Raw genomic sequence first — 21,355 nt, forward strand, 5'->3', positions numbered from 1 at the left:
GTGACCTGTCCAGAGGTTCAGGTGCTGTGGCTGACATCCTAGCCAGTGTTGGTCTCTGCCTAAAGTCCATGCTGCATGGGCAGGCTCTACCTCCCTTCAAATCTGGAACGGGCCGCATAAAACATACAGAATGGTGACAAGAACATTTTAACCACTACACTCCTGTTCCTTGGAGAAAATCTCTGCCTGCAGCAAGTGAACATTTATCTGAACGAGAGCAATATACTTGGGTTTTTAAAGCATGATGGGTAATACAGAGTCAGGAATTTGCACCTTCTTGTTCTACTAAAATCTGATATAAGATTGAGGAAGACTTGAACTACAAATAACACTTTTGCTTACGCCATTTCCGGAATGAGCATGCACCCATTCGACTTCTTAACTGCTTATCCTGGGCAGCGTTGTGGGGCAACCAGAGCCTACCCCAGCAATCATCAGGCGCAAGGCCGGACCACCACCTGGAAAAGGCGCCAGTCCACCTCAGTCACTCAGAGATGGTACGGCCAGATTAGCAATGGCAACTCGCCCAACATGCAGCTCTTTGGAGTGTGGACACGGCGAGAACATGCAATGTCACACAGGGAGCACCTGGGATGCAAACCCTCAGTCTCCTTTTCCTCCTCCGCTGTGCCACCCGCCAAGTGAACAGTTACACAGAAAGTACTGGACAGCCAAAGAATTGACCAGAGCCATCACTGCACGACACAAACTCACTTGCTGGGACTCTCCTTATCCGAGACACTCCACTGCAAAAATGATATTTTTAATATGTTACTTACTGTAACAATTATCAATCTCATATTGTTATGCTGAAAGGAGGTAACATATTTTCTGATAGAACAGGCACCTACGATGATCAACAGCAAACAATATCAAAAGCGGCCATGAAAACATGTCACGTTACTAGTGGTGCAGAATGCACATCAAGTCCTCCAGTCACTGCATCCCAAACATGTCATTTATACGAAAATATCGCTAAATAAACCACATCTGGAAAACGCTCTCATGAGCTAAAGCATAACGCGCACAAGGATTTGAACTGTGGACCCTGCTCCGCCATTCCATTGAATTCACAATTTGGGGGTCCCTGGGGATTATTTAGCAGCAGGTTGAAATGGGCCTGAATGAGCAGGCAAGTCTTTGCTCGCTTTTCTTGAACTTTTATTCTTTAGTTGTTCACATCTATCAGCACTCACTTTTTTTTTTGGTGTCACATGAGGTGAAATTAGCCAATGGCTGCAGGTTTTGTCTTTAATTGGACCGCCAGGTTAATTAAGCAAGCAGACATCTCGCGATTTCTGTGTTTTGGGGTCAGAATAGAAATGACAAAACTAAGCTTGGCTCATTTTTAATAGAATTGAGAAACATTTGTGTACGTTACATGGGGATAACATAGTTTTAATTTTTTTTCTTTCTTTCATTTAATCTTAATTTTTAAGATTTTCACTCTACTTTTCCACGTGTTCTGGTTATTTAGTCCGTTTACTATCAAGCGCACCAGTGGGCCCGACGTTGACGTAGTCGCAGCCTTTCAGCATTCGCTGTCATTCATCCGAGAGTCTGCATCGGCCTGTTGTTATCTGGCAAAATAAAATTAAAGGGGCAAACTACACAAAATAGAAGTAAATTATAATAAAAAACAAAAAAACAATTACACGTTTAATGCTGGAGCAAAAAAAAAAAAAACTCTTAATAAAAAGAAAAACAAAAAATCACAATTCTGCTCTTTTCTAAATGCAAACCGATTACAACAAAAACCTGCAACCACAGGGGGTCCCGATGTGCGAGTTTGAGAACCTTTGTCTTTGTAACTACAGGGGGTCCCCATGAGTAAATTAGAAAACCCCCGAGTTAAAACCTGCAGCTACAAGTGTGTGCGAGAACCTGTGTCTTAAAACCTACAACTACAGGGGGTCCCTAGGTGTGAGTTTGAGAACCCCATTTCTGCAGCTACAGGGGGTCCCCAGGAGTGTGTGCGAGAACCTGTGTCTTAAAACCTACAACTACAGGGGGTCCCTAGGTGTGAGTTTGAGAACCCCGTTTCTGCAGCTACAGGGGGTCCCCATGAGTGAATCTGAGAAGCCTTGTCTCAAAACATGCAGCTACAGGGGGTCCCTAGGTGTGAGTTTGAGAACCCTTGTCTTAATAGCTGCAGCTATTGGGGGGTCCCCCAGGAGTGAGTCTGAGAACCCCCATCTTAAGACACACACACACCTTGTAAGCTTTGGTTCTTGTTTGCTGAGAATGAAGTCAATGGCCTTCTGACACACCCCAGGCGACAGCAACTTGTACTCCGGCCTGGTCTCCTAGCAGGTGCACTTTGATGACAGAATAAAAACAAAACACGTCACAGTTTTAACACTTAGAATTTTTTTTTTTTTTTTAACAAAAGAGAAACATGCCACGAACTGTACACAATTATCAATTAAAAAAAAAATTAAAACCGCCATTTATTAAAAGAGCAGGGTACGCTCACTTTAACAAGGAACATCTAAACTCACAACCCCATCTCTGAACTCCTGCATACCTTCGGACGTCTGTACAGAATCTAGCAGTCCCATCTCTATCCCCATCCCCAACCCACCCTGCTAAAACCAAAAGGGGTCACAAAAGTTCTTAGTCCCAGTTTGGAGTGGTACACGCCTGGTTTTTGTGTGACAGCTGCCATTGTGTCGTCATCTTTGTCGTCCTCCTCCTCCCTCTGCTGTGCTCCTGAGACTTGTGCTGAAGACAACAGCAAGTTGGGTGACGTGTTCAGATGCTCCCGGTCCTGGTAGCCAACCCAGCTTTCACAGTTTGGCCTCAGGTGTTTGGTGCACCTCCAAAAGGCACCTGGATGTTGAATGTCAGTGGAGATGGAGGACTGCAGGTTGGTGCACGACAGTGTAAACATGGCTTAGCAGTTCTTTTACGTGTGAGAGCCAGCAATGTCTGCCCGCTGCTCTCACTGCTTGCTAGAGATGGCTCGGCACGGTCTGTAGGGCCTCCTCCCTGGAGCGACTAACCGTCACATTCTGTGAGAAAGGAAGAGAGAGGGAGGGGGGGATGGGGTTGGGGGGCAGGGTGGGAGACACAGCATGAGAAAGGAGAAACTCAACTGCTTTACACAACCACCACCATCACCACCAGTCAAAAAACCAACAGCTCCTTCAGTGGGCTCTGAGCTGTGGATAAACTTGAGATGATGCTGTTAACTCAAGGGGACTGCCACAGCATCTCAGAGCAACATGACCACATCATGACCACTTCTGCTTTCTACACTTAACACTGACCAAGCCCAACCTCTACAGCCCACGGTAAATGACAGAAATGAACAAGACCAAAAACGTGTTTGGCTCCTTTCATGCCGTCGAGCAACTCGCTCAAGAGTCACACAGAGATATGAACCAGCAGCTGTCTGCTGCCTGGTGAAGGACAGATAGAAATCCTCCCTTTGGTCTGCTCCACATTCCCAATTCTTTCCTTCTGATCTTTTTACTCCCATCAGCCCACCTGGAATCCCGAGTCTTCCTGCTGCTTTCAGTTTGACAATGCCAACTGACTGAGTGTTCAGCTTGCTTACGAATGGAAACAAAACCACACAAATTGCCTAACTAGATGACCTCAAACAACTGGCTCACGAGATGGGGCCACTCAGGTCAAGGCCTTACACAATTCAGCCTCGCTTTGTAAAAACCATTTAAGGTATCATCTTAGGATTATGTGGTGGAGCAGGATAAGGAACTTGTGCTAGGTATGTTTGCTAGTTAAATGTCACCTCACTAACATGGGGTCAAACGCTCCTTCATCAATTGGCCAATCAGTTTACAGTTTTCATTTGATATCCCATACATTCGGTTCTAGGATGTCTAGTCAGTCCTGGCAGGGTTTGCACTGGTGACTGCACTTTACCCAGGGTCAAGGGATGTGGGTTCCAAACAGACTCTTCCTGCTCACCTAATCCACTCACTCTTGGCCTTCAGAAAGGCTTGGGAATAAAGTGAACGTAGATAAAAATGGTTGAGCTGAGGAGATTTCTCACCAATGTTCTCCGTACCTACCAGAGCCTTAACATTCTTTCTTTTTTATCATTAAGAGTACACTGGACAACACATTAAATAAAGGTTTTTACTTTTTGAAAAATATTTGGAAGTTGTTAATAGAAACATCCAAGCTGAACAAAAATATTGTTTGTTTGACTGCATCCTGCAGGAATATGGAGAAAAATGAAATTAACTTTTATTGAATTGGCCTGCGGTGGGTTGGCACCCTGCCCGGGATTGGTTCCCTGCCTTGTGCCCTGTGTTGGCTGGGATTGGCTCCAGCAGACCCCCCGTGACCCTGTGTTTGGATTCAGCGGGTTGGAAAATGGATGGATGAATTTAGTGTGTTTAATCACTTAATGATACCGACACAATGCATTTGTTCAACTGAGCGACAAATGTTTTGCTGCCGATTTTTGTTTGTACTCCGCATCAGAGGCTCCTCATTTCAGCGTCTAACGACAGCGAGCCAGCATCGGCCCTGATAGCACTTTTCCTTCATCACAATGTCCCGATGAAACCTTTCACCATTTTCATCATTGGCTGCTCCACGACTAGTAGACAGGAAGTCCTACGTGTGGACACAAAAAAATGAATCTCGAGTGGCATGCTGCACTTCATGATTTTGTATGCTTGATGCACGCTGTCAACCAGCTGGACGTACAGAAGTTGGGTGCTCTGCAGTTGGCAAGAAAATTCTTAACATCATCCTTGAATGCCTTCCATGTAGCACATCTTCAAACTGCTTGCCATGGATGATAGGTTTGATTTGTGGACCAACAAAAATGTTCTTATTCTTGGCATCTGATATTCGTAGAAACATCCATCTTAGACATTAAAATCCTTCACTTTTTTTGTTCATCGCTTTCACAAAATGTTTGATCAGTCCAACTTTTAAAAGAAGAAGAGGCAAAAACATCTTTTTTTGGAGTGATCAGTTTATTTTAAAGTAAAGAGACTCTTTAGCATGGCTGTCTCATTCACAGTACTCCATATATCTGAGCTGCATTCCCAGTAGCAGTGCCACGACGTTCAGATCACCACAGATGTTCCAGTTGTAGTTCCTCTACTCTACATGTACAGTTAGGTCCATACGTATTTGGACAGTGAAACATTTTATAAATTTGGTTCTGTACGCCACCACAATTGATTTGAAATGCAGAAATAATTACATGATTGAAGTGTAGGCTTTCAGCATTAATTCAAAGGGTTTAACAGAAATGTATGAACCATTTAGGAATGACAGCCATTTTTAGATATAGTCCATCTTCCCTAATTTTCAGGGGCTCAAAAGTATTTAGACAATTGGCTGACAAGCTGTTCTATAGCCAGGTGTGAGCAGGTCCCATCATTATTTCATTAATTATTAAGCAGGGAACAGGTCTGGAATTGATTCCAAGTGTTGAGTTTGTGTTTGAAAGCTATTGCGGTTAACTCTCAATATGAAGTCCAAACAGCTGTCCATGCAAGTAAAAACAGGCCATCATTAGACAGAGAAAACAAAAATTCATCAGAGAGCAGAAACACAAAGAGTGGTCAAGTCAACCATCTGGTACATTCTTAAAAAGAAGGAACGTACTGGTGAGCTCAGCAACACCATAAGGCCTGAACAGCCATGGAAGACAACTTGGCTGGATGATCGCAGGATGCTTTCCTTGGTGAAGAAATTCACAACATCTAGCCAGACCAACAATACATTCCAGTAAGTAGGCCTATCATTGCCAAAGTTTACAATCAATAGAAGACTCCATGAAAGTAAAAACACAGAGGGTTTACCAGAAGGTGCAAACCTCTGGTCAACCTCAAGTACAGGAGGTCTGATTAGGCTTTGCCAGAAAAAAAAGCCAGTCCAGTTCTTGATCAGTTTTCTTTGGACAAATGAAGCTAAACTCAATATATACCAGAATGATGGATAGAGAAGAGCATGGAGATGGTCAGGTATGGCTCATGACCTGATGAAAACCACATCATCTGTGAAACATGGTGGAGGCAGTGTTATGGTTTGATCATGCATGGCTGTGACTGGAGCACAGTCACTGGTGTTTACTGATATGACTGCTGGCAGAAATAGCTGGATGACTTCTGAAGTGTCCAGGGGGCTATACTGTCTGCTCAGATTCAGACAAATGCTGTAAAACTGATAGGACGACGCTTCACAGTACAGATGGACAATGAGCCAAAACATACTGCAAAAGTGCTTTTCAACACAAAGCAATTGGAATATTCTTCTATGGCCAGGTCAATCAACTGACCTCAACCCAAATGGACATGTGTTTTCCCTTGCTGAAGACAAAACTGAAGGCAGAAAGTCCAAGAAACAAGCAGCCAACTGAAGACAGCTACAGTAAAGGCCTGGCTGGCAAAGTATCAGTAGGTTGGAAACCCAGCTGTAAGGGAAGACCATGGGTTCAGACTTCTGGCAGTCAATGACTGGGAAGGACTTTCAACCAAGTACTGAAAATGATCATTATATTCCTGATAGTTTGTCCAAATACTGAAAATGGGGGACCACGTATCTTTCCAAAATGGCTAATACGTGTTTTTCTTAAACCTCTTGAATTAAAACTGCAAGTCTACACTTCAGTCACATCTTGATTGCTTATTTTCAAGTCCACTGTGGTGGTGCACAGAGCCAAAATTATGAAAACTGCATCACTGTCCAAATACTTATGGACCTGACTGCATACTTATGAAATAAAGGGAAATTAAAAAGTAGGCGACTGGAATAAAACTGTATGATTATGAACATTTACAGGTCATTTTTGTAATCAGAATACTAAAATTCTTAAGATACACCCAAACGTGTTCATTAAGCAAAATCCTCATTGTCCAGTGATATTAGTTGGAAAAATTCATCTCCTGAACTTCCATTTCGTCAGTGTATTATTCCATTTCTAGACCTCATTCCAAGTCAATCATTACCTGCTGGTCCAAGTCAGGTGTCTCACTGGCCTAAACAACCAGCCAACTGGATCCGGCATCTTCTCACAGTGCTGCAGCCTCAACTGCACTGAAGTCATTAAGCAGTTACAACTACTCTGGGTCCATAACCACATCCTCCACCTGTCCTGGTGATACAGGCAGAATCAAACTGGACCATAATCGACTAACAAGTCTTAATGACACTAAGGTGAGGCAATTCAGTAGCAGCCACACTTGGTGGTGGAGGGAGAATAAGCAGTGCCATCAATGAAAAAGTAGGAAATAGTGCTAAGTCCCAAGCATGTATTATGGAATCTCTCATCCACATCCAGGCAAAATGGTGCCCACCACCCTGCATGCCACATGTTAATACACGTCCAGGTGTGAGATCTGGCAGATTTGCCCGGCATGCAAGACCACCCCATCACCCTTCACAGATGTGCTGAGAGTCAGCCGATGTTAGAATTGGTTTATTAAGAAGACAAGTCAGGTCAGACCACTCAGTATACATTGTTTTCTACATAAACTTGTACATTTTCCAAAAGGTTAGTTAGTTCACAGCTGAATTTCATCAAGACCTCGTGCGTTTTCACAGTATCATTGATTGCATCTTAGCACCTAAATTCAAAAAAACTGATTCGTGTTCCAGTTAAGATATCAGGACTTAAAATGGTGGTGGGGGGAGGCAATTTTGCAAAATATTTCAACTTCAGGTTGGGGAGTTGGCTCAGACAACATGAAAGATGGTGCAAAGTGGGACTGCAATGGTGCACGCCACCACTAGACCAGCATCCTGACATTTAAAGGAATACTCAAACCCAAAAACAAGATTTACTTACCCCATGTAGATTTTAGTGATAGCGAAAAACAATTTTTAATCTCGGGTTTTCAGGCAGAAGAGAGAAAATATTTTATTTTTCATATAATACAAGCCAATAGTGCTGTGGAGCAGCAAACAATTTGAAAAATGTCCATGGGAAAAAGAAAATCACACGGCATAACCCTCATGCCAATTTGCTATTTAAAAGCTCAAAATGTGCTAAATGCATGCTTTTTGTGCTAAAATATTGTTAAACAGATGCCTCCATAAAAATCACCATACATCATACACAGGAAACACACAGGAGTCTTAACCAAGAAGGAGCGGGGGACCTTCAATTTGAGAAGGCAGTCCTTGTGGTATGATGTGTGCCGATTTTTCTGGAAGCATCTACTAAACAATATTTTAACAAAAAAATGCACGCGTTTGGAAAATGTTGAGCATACAACTGCAATTTGAATTATGAGACATGATTAATTTGAATTATGAGAAACGATTAATTTGAATTATGAGACATGATTAATGTGATATCATTTTTTTTTTTGGCATGGATGTTTTTCACCATTTGCCGTTATACAGCTTTGATCAGTATTGGTTTATATCGTAAACTCTTTTTCTCTCCGTTCTGGTTAAAAACACAACATAAGACTTTTTTTCCTCAGCCAACACAACATATGTGGGGTAAGTAACAACAGAAAATAATGTTTGGGTGGCGCGGAACGAGAGGTGTGGAGTCAGACTTCACTTAACTCCTCAAGCTTATACGACTTCCCAGGGACAAACGATGAAAGCAATCACAAGAGACAGTGAGCAGTTTTACTGCAACCTGAGAATTAAAGTGCTTTGTGACTAATGTCACCATTAAAAGCTCTATAATAATAAAATAAAAAAAAGAGTAAAATAAAATAGAATAAAATAGGTGTTGAGGCGCATGAGAATAGACAGTCATGCGGTGTCTGAAAAACATAGTGGTCAGATTGGTGGTGTATCTTGAAAAAACAACACTGTCATACTGTTATCAGGGCAAAACACGACCCCCCCCATTAGGGTTTGCAAAAAAGACATGACTGGAATATATTAAAATAATAATTTAAAAAAATATAAAGTTGTGTGCAGGGTGGATACAGCAGCTCTATGAGTGCTGGCTCAGTTTAGATTTAATTATAAAAGGTACATGTTTACATGGCACTAGTGCAATTTGAATCCACGATGACCAGGAAATTTACATAGTGGTGCCAACATGGCCAGTGGGCACATCATTCACAGATTAGCATAGATAAAGAGAGTCAGGAGTGATAAATTTCTAACGCCAAAAGTGGTCTGTGGTGCCAACCACGCAACTGAGCCAGAAGCCCCACTCGTATCACTTTTAGGCCTCCTTACCTAACAAGGCAGCATCTGATGAAGAAATAAATCCGCATCATTTGTAGCCGCAAGCGTGCCAGCCATTAAACTCTGACCGCGGCCTGAATGTGCCAGTTGGCGGCCCGAGCAAAGCACTGGTCCAGCTGACTGGATGATCACGCAGCTCGTGTCTCACTGTGGCAAGCAGGTCCTCGACTAAACCACAGAAGGTCAACTCTCCATCATCGCCAGGAGTGTTCCGTTTCTTGTCCAATATCCACGCGCTCAGGTTAAAAAATGTGTAGTGTTTTTAAAAAACTTTGTTTTGCTGCGCTCCCTCCCCTGAACTGTGAACTCGTATTTGCCTTTCTGAACGAAATAAAAAGTTTTTTATAAAATGGTTATACAAGTAACCATTAACAGTCTTTTCTTTCAGCATTTAGTTTTTCTTTGGCAATTTTTTAAATTTTAATTAAAAAAAAAAATGTTACAGTTGGATTGACGTTTTTTTATAAAGCAATTTGCTGATATGTCATTAACTTTTTATAATCGTTTTTTTTTTCCTTAATGCACACTAATCTATATGAAACACTATTTTAGCTGGCAAACATCTAGGCACCTTTTTCCTTTGAAGTATTGCTGATTTACAAACCTTATTTTCTAATTTAATATTGTCATTCCTATTTATGTTTGAATTAAATCATTACCCTTGACACATTTCTAATTTTCATTTGCTATTTGTTTCACCTTTTGCCATATTTGAATTGTATCTGCAACGCTTAATTAAAATAAATATCTGCTTTGCACCTACTATGTCAGAATTTCTTTAAAATAATTTATGTGCAATACATTGGTCTTTTCATTTACATTTTGGCACCCTTTATCTTCTACCACTGCTGGTTATGGACTTCCACTGTTTATTTATAATTTGCTGTACTGCAAGTATTTGGATTTGACATCCGTAATTCTAGGTTGCTGACCCTCCGTGATTATTCATAATGCACAAACTCACCTGCCAGGGACTGACCACTGCCCTGGCACAAAGGTGCACTAATTTATCTGTACACTGGCCAGCAAATAAAGATTTTTTTTTGCCAGAGCTGCCCATACAGAAAACAGAAACAAGAGACAATAATGGAAGTCGCAGTCTGTAAAGTTAATCTGTAAGGTGCAGCAAGAGGAGAGTCCCAAGACATTCACTGGTGAGCTGGCACGGTTAGCAGAGCTTCCTCAGGGTTTCTTGAAATGTCTACGTTCTGTGCAAAAGGACACAAAAATGTTTTACACAGCAGTGTTAGAGACACAAGATAACTTAAAAAAAATGTTTACAGAAATTAAGAGTTTAAATTTTGCAGGTCTCATGCAGAATCATCGCTTCATTGATAATGATCCAACATGCAGTTAGACCGAAATGGGCAAAGCTGCAGAAGAATCTCATTGGAGGAATTTTTATCTTCATGCATCTGGTATACAGAGATTTCAAGATCATTTTTGTGTGTGTCATGATTTCCATGGCAACTAACCTGCAAGCGAAAAAACAGCAATGTGTAACCTGACTAAATGACCAACACCGCTCAGCCCGGCGACATTCAGATCCATAACATGTTAGACCTCTAGCAGGCTGGTGGGTAACCATACTCTATTACTTGAGAATGAGATGAAGCAAGCTGTGACTGAAAACTATTTTTAACGGCACCCAACTAATTCAGACAAAGATGAACATCTCGGCATTCTCTCTTGGGTTTCTGACCATGAGGACATTCTGGGGGGCTGGGCTTTAGGAGAAGGCAAGGATCTTGCATTGAGGTAGGATTGGCATAGTGCCACCACCATTTCAAAGGGTATCAAAGGTTACAAAAGGTACCGTACACTAACAAGCATGGCATATGGAGGAACCAAAACACTTAAAAATTCATACCCAGGCCAAGGGGGTTTAGTCCAAGTAGAAGGACTGGAAACTTGTGTGTCTTTTCATAACTCAACCACATGCTCAAACCATTGGGCCAAAGTAAGGAACAGAGGACTGTGGAGGAACTGTTGTAAACATAACTCTTCCTACTCAGCTCAACAAGATATGTCTAAGCAAGAAAATCAGGACCCCTGAACTGCTGAGAGAAACATTTCCTTCTAGGTGTAATGATCAGAAGAAAAGGCTTGTGCTTGAGCAACTAACAACCTTTGCACCAAGTACCAGGCATGCGTCGATGTGAGTGGACTGATCTTGCCTGCAACAGAAATGTTCATAAGTAACAAGATCAGGAATGGAGTGACTCTATAGCCCCTCATCTGCTGCTGTAACACACGAGGGAATGACCATGGTTGCCACCACAGACTAGAAGGTGGCTGAAAAATAAACTGCAATGGAATCGCAATGTCTTTTCCTTTGGCTCCTTGGGGTCAGAAACTAATGAGGATTCTACAGACTGCCCTGAGATTTCAGCTCCATGGCAGAAATGGTCAATCAAGATTAATGACAAGAGATTCCAGGCCTGCTGAATTAAATAAAACGCAAATCCTCTTCCTTCTACTGACACCATAATCAGGAGCCAGAGTGAAGGAATCCGAGAACTGCCTGTACGTGTTAATAAAGGGCTCCATACCTACTAGCATCTCAACACCTGGCAAAGTATGTTTTATAGCACAAACTCAGTCATCCCTGCTGGACTGGCCCTGAGACATGTATGCAAACTCCTCAATGTAACCCTACCAGAAGACAAGCAAATTAGTTGCAATGGAGTATAAACCTGATGCAAGAGCACACACATCTTACCTCTGGACGCTCTCTGTGAGTGTTCACAGCCTCTACTTTCAGTGATATGGATTCCACTTTGCACCCTGCAAGGTTGAAAACAGAAATATGGATTATACTTTCAGCAAGCATGTAGCATTGCCACCACATGATGGTCACAGAGTTTAATGAGATTCTGTGCTGTAGAGTTAAGCCAGCTCACAAGTAAAAAGAGAAGCAAGTAAGGTAGTGTGGTGGTTAAGTCTTTGGACTTCAAACCCTGCCACTGACTCCAAGTGTAACCATCAGCAAATCACTTCAACTATTTGTGCTCCAATTAAAAAAAAAAGAAATGTAACCAACTTTATCTCGAGATGTTGCAAGTCGCCTTGGATAAAGGTGTCAGCCAAACAAGTACACGTAAAAAAGAGAAGGATGTGAAGAGGAGTCATTAGTACTTGACAGGCTGGAACTCGAAGCTTTAAGATTGACTGCATACCCTCCTATGACAGGGCATTCAAGGTGAACAACCACCTCCTCGGAGAAGACAAACGTTTGCCAGTAAAGCATGAGGTGATGAGAGCATTTCACACTTGGAGAGTGGTTGGGATGTTGGTGTGGAGCAAGCGTACTTTATCTGAGTGGATGAGTAGTAATAAATAAGGACAAAACAAAAATATTAGTGATTGGCAAAAATGGGTATAAATGAGGGTATTAGAAATAAACTTGATCCATTAGGCTCCATTAGGCTTAAAAGTCAAGGTGGAGGTAAAGAATTTAGGGGTAATTATTGACTCTGACTTAAATTTTAAATCACATATTAATCAGATTACTAAAACACTTAAGAAATATAGCAAAAGTTAGATCCCTTATAACATTGCAAAATGCTGAGAAATTAGTTCCCGCTTTTGTTTTCAGTCGGCTAGATTACTGTAACGCACTCCCTCTCAGGACCACCCAAAAAAGACATCAATCGATTGCAACGAGTGCAGAATACAGCTGCCAGAATCTTAACTAGGAAAAGAAAATCCGAGCACATCACCCCAGTTCTGATGTCACTACACTGGTTACCTGTGTCATTTAGAATTGACTTTAAAATACTGCTTATGGTTTACAAAGCCTTAAATAATCTCGCGTCATCCTATATTTCGGAATGTCTTACACCTTACACTCCAAATCATAACCTTAGATCTTCAAATGAGTGTCTGCTTAGAATTCCAAGAGCTAAACTTAAAAGAAGTGGTGAGGCGGCCTTCTGCTGTTATGCACCTAAAATCTGGAATAGCTGACCGATAGAAATTCACCAGGCTAATACAGTGGAGCACTTTAAAACACTGCTGAAAACTCATTATTTTAACATGGCTTTCTCATAACTTCATTTTAGTGTAACCCTGATATTCTGTATATGTATTTAATTATCGTTTTTATCATGGCTCCAAAATCCGTACTAACCCCTACTCTCTCTTCTGTTCTTTTTCCGGTTTTCTGTGGTGGTGATCTGCGCCACCACCACCTCATCAAAGCACCATGATGTCCTTACATTGCTGGATTGAAGGCCAGAGGTCCACATGACCGTCATCATCAAATTCTTCCACGTGAAGCCTGTAAACCATGAGGACTGATTGACATCAATTATGTTCGGTAGAATGCCTAGAGGGGGCTGGGTGGTCTCGTGGACTTGGACCCCTGCAGATTATTTTTTTTCTCTAGCTCTCTGGAGTTTTTTTTAATTTTATTTTTTCTGCCCTATCAGACCTTGTTACTTAGTATTGCCTAATCTTATTTTTACATTTCTCTTTTTTCATCTTGTAAAGCACTTTGTGCTACATCTTTTGTATGAAAACGTACTTTAGAAATAAATGTTATTGTTGTCGTCGATGCAGAGTGTGAAGTTAATGTCCTAATATTCTGTTGACAGTGGGTTACAACTGGTGAGGTGGACACCATAAATTTCCATTTCTGAAAAATTAAAGAAATCTTCAGTGCAAGGACAACACACACCAGGCAGGCAACAGTTTTTTTACTTTAAATCTGGGACAGTGCTGTCATTCCAACTTTCCGTCATTTGCACATCTATTCTTTCTGTGGACTTTTACCAGCTGATATTTCAACTGTCCCCTTTATCTTTTTGATTTATGGAGTTTATAATGTGTTACAAGGTTATTCTCTGCTGGCTTTTAAAAGTGTGATATGAGCATGTTATCTGGCTAGGGTTTATTGCCTTGTTATGGTTATATGATTAGATTTGTTGGAAAATATACATGATCTTACATTCAATTAAAAACATTTCACAAACTCTTAAGGGTTCACCGTTTGAGAAAAATACACAGCCCTGCGCAGACCTAGATTTTGGGATTAGTGAGTATGAGTGCAGCAAAATCACTACTAATGGTCGATGCTATCTTCCCACAAAAAATGCCTTTCAAACAATAGTAATGTAAAATTTCCTACCAAACTGCCCAGATCGATTCAGAGTACTGACGGTTTACATTATTATAGCGGTGAATAATTATACATACAGAAAATTAGTGCCTTCCAATTTTTAAGGGCATTTTTGGTACTGCATAATTATGAGCATGTGTAGCTGTGAAGAACAAACACCACCCATTATGGACTCTGCAGAACATAAATGTCTTCTTCCCCAGTTTACCACAAGTCAGAAGACATTCAGAGTCTACCTGTGCCAGGCCAAAGGGCACCACAACCATGACAGAAGCAATAATATATATTTTGGGAAATCTCCAAAACTTGCTGAGTAATTTAGTTTTTGTTTTACTTCCAAACTTTTCAGAAAAGGCTTGACATCAGTCACATTGAAAAGGATGCGCTTTCAAAAATGACTGCTCCATCCAACCTTAACAAGTTCTTCATGGAAACAGTGGGATGGATATATTCAGCCTGACAGATATTCTCAGGTTTTACCAGATGGCATATATATACATTTCTTTTAAATGTTAGTAAACATAATTTATCATCCTACCAGCAAAAAACAATCAAATAGCCATCGTCTGCGGTTTTGTGCAACAGGGCAGTGTGGCCACGTGGCTATGCTGGTTAAAAGCCTAAAATTACCAGATTATAATCTGACTTTTATTTAAACTGTAAAACTGTATATTCAAAATGTACTGTAGTCCTCAACTTATTAAGACCAATAGAAATGTTGCTAGAAAAAATAAAGATAAGATGGGTGGTTTTTGCGATTAGAAAATAAACAAAACCAAAACGTTCTCTTACCATAAGCCACTGGTGTCAGCTTCAGGACAGTGTGAAGGGGGCACTTCAGATACGGCAGTTCTTCTTTAAAACAGAAAAGAAAAGCAGCATTAAAAACGCACACAAGCATACTATTGCTAGCACTAAGCAGCACTCTGAAAAAAGAGAATACCCCAAAATGCACACAACACTACCATGGGTAGGTGCCCTGGGCCACAGAGCATTTCCACTGAACGGTTTCACAATTATTAACAAAATGTCAATCAGACTGGCAATAAATAACGTGCTGTGGGTGAGGCTACCGCAGTCAACTCACCTGCGCTTTTATCCAGGAAATAGGCCAAAAGGCAACGCATGACGGCTTGGTGGCAGATGACCAGTACATTCTCTTGCCTCTCCAGCTCCATGATAACTGGCTCCAGTCGCTGCACTAGATCTTCATATGACTGCAGGACAGAGATGTGGCACGTCATGTACAGGCAGCCTGTACAGCAAGGCCGTACAAGTGAAAAAAATAATAAACTAATTAAAAACAGTATAATGGGAAACGAGTTATCAGGAATGGGCCTTTTCGGAAATCAGGAAGCAAGGCTTATTGGGGAACTGCATTGCTTCATGACCTGCTTTATATTCTTTTAAGACAGCAAACTTGTAACTAAAACTAGCTTAACAAATTTCAACAAAAGGAGTGACACAAACGTTTAGAGTTAAAATGAAAACAACTCACGGAAAACACTGCGTTAGGATTTGTTTAGGAAAGATGGCATGGGAATGTGACTAGAAATAGTGGTGATTGCAAAGGAGAACAAACACCTTGTCTGCGTATTCTAAAGGCCAAATGTACTGTCAGCAGCCATACATTCATCATGGCTAATGTTACACGTTGTTTAAGTCAAGGCATTTACATGCAGTTTAATAACCTGCTAATTTTCAGACACCTGGCTTCTAAACTGCCATGTAAATCCTTATTCTGGTAAGAGCAACTAGGATATTGGTCTCTGAGAAACTGAGTTAGTATACCTACATTTTCCTGCAAGTAACGCGGTTATTTGGCCATGTAAAGGCTTAACTGGGTCACAGTTAAGGATTTTGTAGTCTGTGCAAAATCCATTGTGCTTTGTTAGCCTGAACAAGGCGAGTGCTCAGGTGATCACATTATTCCTTCTCCCAGATGAAACATTCTGCCTCAGTATTTCAGAAATCGGCACATTTATGTTGATGAGCAGAACGTTCAGTGCTAACCCAGCAGCACAATCTATGCATGTTACGTGGTCCAGTTACTTTTTATACTAACGAGTAACCTAAGACAATACTTATTTTATTGAAGTAAAAATGCCTGTGTTATTATTATCACAGAAGCACTGGGTGTAAGGCAAGAAGCACACGTACCCAGTCCTTAGCAGGGCCAAATTGCACAGCTAAGCAGTAAAGTGTGCTGCGCACAATCCAGTAACAGCTTAGTTGTAATCCAGCTATCTACTATAGACATGTTGAAACAATGTGATCAGGTGATGCAGCTGCCAGTGTTGAAACCGGGAATAGTTAGTGCATCAGGCTGAGGATGTAAAAAGGGGATAAATGTCGCTTACTTCACATCGAATTGGCCGTGGCCTAAAATGCACTGTATATATTTGCGTATAAGTCGGGCCTTGAAACCCGAAAAACTGATCATAAAATCAGACCCCGACTTATATGCCTGTTCAAAAATACGACACTTATTTTTTTACATCTTCTTGCCTCCTCCAATCTCGCACCATTTTCTCAGATACATCGAATTTTGTTGCAGCTGTGCAGTTACCAATTTATTTCACCACGTCAACGTCTTTTATTTTAAAACCAGCTTCATATTTTCTTCTGATCGAACACTCCATCGTAGCTAAGTGATGCTCTTACGATAAAGGTGTATGAGGGTGTGAGATACAAAAAACACAAAACTGTACAAACGTCGCTTCAGAATAGTTCGGGTATTACCGTGTGGTCACGAAGGCACAATACATAGAAATAAAAACGCAGTGTGCTCCGTGGTTACTCTCTCAGGTGGGCGTTAGCATATCATAATCTCTTGGATCAATAGCGGGAGTTTTCCACATTCGACTTATACGACTTTAAATATGTTGTGTCTGGAGAGTAGCTGACAATAAACAAGACTTTAAAGTGGCTAGAAATATTAATGAAAAGTCAGAAAAGGGGACAGCACACTATTCTCTTCAAAGTTCAGGATCCGCTAACTGGCATGCTATGAACTTTACACCTGTATCCAACATCAGGAGGTTCAGCATCACTCCAAATGGGGACAACAGCTCAAAGTGAATCTATTGTTTAGTTTTAAAGACCATGAGAGAAAAGTCACAAATGTGCAAACAGCATTTTGATTTGTCGAACTGTAAAGTTATGAGGTGCTAAGAAAGGAACTTCTCATAGGAAGAGTCAGACAGCATATTGATTATAAAAACCAGGTCCAAATTACCTCTCCTTTAGGATAGCGGTATCTGTACTTGTCCTGATCCCGCAAGGCAAACTCAAGTGGGTAGTGCTCCTGAATTTCTTCATAACTCATTTCCTCACATACACCCTGAAACAAACATGACACCAATATGACAATTACAAGAAATAAGAGTTGTCATAGTGTAACCTAAAATGAACATTTCCTTAACAAATCAGATTTTCTACCCAATCTTTTCTTGAATCAACATACCATATAATAAATTGGATTTCTTTTACAGCTATAGGATTTAAATATAAAAATAACTGTCAACTCTTAACTAGTTTAATTTAACCGTGTCCTACACTTGGGTTAGTGACCAACCCCAGATTGTCTCCCACCTTTTGCCCAAAGCTCCCAGAATAGGCTCAATGTTACCCAATTTTGGAAAAAAAAGGGTTTTTAAAAATGAATGGATGGCTAACAATTTAAACATTTATAACTGTTAACTAATGTAATGCAAGGTGTGGACTACTGGGATTCTAACTGGGTTTGATGGTGTGTCCTTACCCATCCAAGAAGCCATTATAATGAATGGAGAGCCTGGGTGTATAGGCATCCTAGCTGCAAGGATGGGAGCTCTTTTTCTGTCTGGGATGGTTGCTGTGGGTATGGCAGAAGGACAGAGAGAGTCTGCCTCCAGAGGCCATGTGTTCCTCCCAGAATGCTGTTGGGATGAGGTTCCCCTGTCAGACGAAGGTTTTGCCTGACATTGAAATGACTTTTCCAACTTAAAAGAAGTTCCTCTGCCTCGGCCAAGGCAGCCGGGAGAGGAGTATGATGAAGCTCACCTGGAGTGGAGGGAGTGACAGAAAGAAAGCAAGAAAGACAAGAACACTATTGGATTGTGTGAAGAAGCCTGTGAATAGGTATTTCTAGCAAATGAAAAAAGGCTTGTTTGAACTAAGGACTGTGTCCGGAGTAGTGGTGTCTGGGGTTTGGGATGTGAGACACCCCCTACTGTCCACAACACCAAATACATTTCTTGTAGCTTGAACAATGACAAGCAAAAAGAAAGGAAGACACCCCCATAATTGTTGTGGATACCAGACAGAACAGAACATTATCATAATCTTCCAGAATAAACCCACAACATTATAGACCTACTTCAGCAGAAGATTGTGACATCATACTTTATATGATCAACAATTATTATATACAGTAATCCCTCCTCCATCGCGGGGGTTGCGTTCCAGAGCCACCCGCGAAATAAGAAAATCCGCGAAGTAGAAACCATATGTTTATATGGTTATTTTTATATTGTCATGCTTGGGTCACAGATTTGCGCAGAAACACAGGAGGTTGTAGAGAGACAGGAACGTTATTCAAACACTGCAAACAAACATTTGTCTCTTTTTCAAAAGTTTAAACTGTGCTCCATGACAAGACAGAGATGACAGTTCCGTCTCACAATTAAAAGAATGCAAACATATCTTCCTCTTCAAAGGAGTGCTTGTCAGGAGCAGATCATGTCACAGAGATAGAGAGAGACAAAAGCAAACAAATCAATAGGGCTGTTTGCCTTTTAAGTATGCGAAGCACCGAGGCACAAAGCTGTTGAAGGCGGCAGCTCACACCCCCTCCGTCAGGAGCAGACAAAGACAGAGAGAGAGAGAGAGTGTTTGTTTTTCAACAAAAAATCAATACGTGCCCTTCGAGCTTTTAAGTATGCGAAGCTCCATGCAGCATGTCGCTTCAGGAAGCAGCTGCACACAGAAGGTAGAAACGTCCCTATCGTCTAGGTGTGCGAACAGCCCCCCTGCTCACACCCCCCTACGTCAGCGCAAGAGAGAGAGAGAGAGAAAGTAAGTTGGGTAGCTTCTCAGCCATCTGCCAATAGCGTCCCTTGTATGAAATCAACTGGGCAAACCAACTGAGGAAGCATGTACCAGAAATTAAAAGACCCATTGTCCGCAGAAACCCGCGAAGCAGCGAAAAATCCGCAATATATATTTAAATATGCTTACATATAAAATCCGCGATGGAGTGAAGCCGCGAAAGGCGAAGCGCGATATAGCGAGGGATCACTGTACTGTATATATTATGAAGGACGATACACGGGGACTGGCATTCCGACTGGAATTGATGTGGAATCCTTACCGGATGGGACACCAATATCATGAAAAGAGAGGGGAAGGCAGTGGATTTGCCCAGTGAGGGTTGGGTGGTCTTTTGGCCTTGAAACCCCTGCAGATTTTGTTTTTTACCTCCAGCATAACTGGAGTTTTTTTTTTTTTTTTAATGTTCTCCTGGCCATTGGACCTTACTTTATTCTTTATTACTTAGTATTGCCAATACTATTTTTCTTTTTTCATCTTGTAAAGCACTTTGAGCTACATCTTTTCTATGAAAACGTGCTATAGAAATAAATGTTGTTGTTTTAGCAGTGATCACAGCAGAGTGTGAAGTTAATGTCCTAATATTCTGTTGACAGTGGATTATAACTGGTGAGGTGGACACCATAAATTTCCTTTTCTGAAAAATTAAAGAAATCTTCAGTGCAAGGACAACACACACCAGTCAGGCATGTTTTTTTTTTTCTTTAAATCTGGGACAGTGTTGTCATTCCAACATTCCGTCATTTGCACATCTATTCTTTCTGTGGACTTTTACCAGCTGTAAGAGCTACAGTATTTCCTAGTTACATAAAATTCATAAATGTTTTACTAAATGACAATGCATAATCTATGGGAGGTTCCTATAACCCCCATAAGAAGAATTGAATTGGTATATTCTAGCAATTTCTAACAGCTCTGACTAAATATTCTCAGTTAGTGACCAGCCTTGCCATGTGTAAGGTGCAGAGGGCACATGGTTTTAAACCGTGCCTACGTGCCTTTTGAGTGTGTGAACATGTAAGACAAAGCGCTTATTTAAGTGCTGCGCCATACGCCTAAAGCGTACAGAAGAAGTTAAAAACTTGTAAGTACAGAAATAACTAAAGTTTCTCAAGAAAAGCGAAGTTTAGAGAGGATACATTTTTTTCCTTTTTTTTTGCCTTTTATTCTATGTGTGTAACAGTTATTTTCTTTATTCTTGTGTGGATTGTTTGCCTTTAATTTTCACTAAATATTTTTAAAACGAACTTTTGGACTCAGAGATTTCTTTGCTTGAACTCGCCTTGTACTTTGGTGTCTATACCAGCTGACATTTCAACTGGCCCCTTTATCTGTTTGATTTATGGAGTATATAATGTGTAAAAAGGTTATTCTGTGATGTCTTTTAAAAGGGTGATATGAGCATGTTATGTGGCTAGGGTTTATTGCCTTGTTATGGTTATATGATTAGATTTGTTGGAAAATTGTATGTATGATTTTACAATCAAAATAAAAATATTTCACAAACTCTTAAGGGTTGACGGTTGGAGAAAAAGCAGAAGATTGTGACATTCTTTATATAATCAACAATTATTATATACTGTATATACTGTGAAGGACGATACACGGGGACTGGCATCCCGACTGGAATTGATGTGGGATCCTTACTGGATGGGACACCAATATCATGAAAAGAGAGGGGAAGGCAGTGTATTCAGTGTATTTGCCCAGTGGGGGCTAGGTGGTCTTTTGGCCTTGGAACCCCTGCAGATTTTGTTTTTTTGCCTCCAGCATAACTGGAGCAACCTTACATTTTTCTTTTTTACATACTGTATGATATTATTGACTAATCTTATCTGTTTATGTATATTAACTTCCATTTATTTCATTTTGTAAAGCAATTTGAACTACACTGCTTGTATGAAAGCATCCTATGTAAATAAATGTTGTTCAGCTTATAGTCTTCCCCCATAGGCTAGGTAGCAGGATCCCTGGGCTGCGGTACCC

General features: G+C 40.9%; 1 protein-coding gene across 4 annotated transcripts in view; it reads right to left on the bottom strand.

Annotated features, from left to right (window-relative positions):
• Window positions 1–2,055: 2,055 nt before the first annotated feature.
• pfkfb4b (6-phosphofructo-2-kinase/fructose-2,6-biphosphatase 4b) overlaps window positions 2,056–21,355 on the bottom strand; it is an 85,613-nt gene continuing 66,313 nt past the window's right edge. Inside the window, exons 10-14 of one of the 4 annotated variants that reach the window (XM_051921393.1) lie at window positions 17,517–17,621; window positions 15,366–15,495; window positions 15,071–15,133; window positions 11,879–11,943; window positions 2,056–3,014 (exon numbers count right to left, since the gene is read on the bottom strand). In XM_051921393.1, coding sequence (XP_051777353.1) covers window positions 2,955–3,014; window positions 11,879–11,943; window positions 15,071–15,133; window positions 15,366–15,495; window positions 17,517–17,621 — 423 coding nt within the window. In that variant the 3' untranslated portion in view covers window positions 2,056–2,954. Of the gene's footprint in view, window positions 3,015–7,398; window positions 10,365–10,385; window positions 10,632–11,878; window positions 11,944–15,070; window positions 15,134–15,365; window positions 15,496–17,516; window positions 17,622–21,355 lie in introns of those variants that run through there. The other 3 variants (XM_028825036.2, XM_051921391.1, XM_051921392.1) reach the window with 3 other exon arrangements.

This window comes from Erpetoichthys calabaricus, chromosome 18, assembly GCF_900747795.2.
Source record: "Erpetoichthys calabaricus chromosome 18, fErpCal1.3, whole genome shotgun sequence".
Lineage (NCBI taxonomy): Eukaryota > Metazoa > Chordata > Cladistia > Polypteriformes > Polypteridae > Erpetoichthys > Erpetoichthys calabaricus.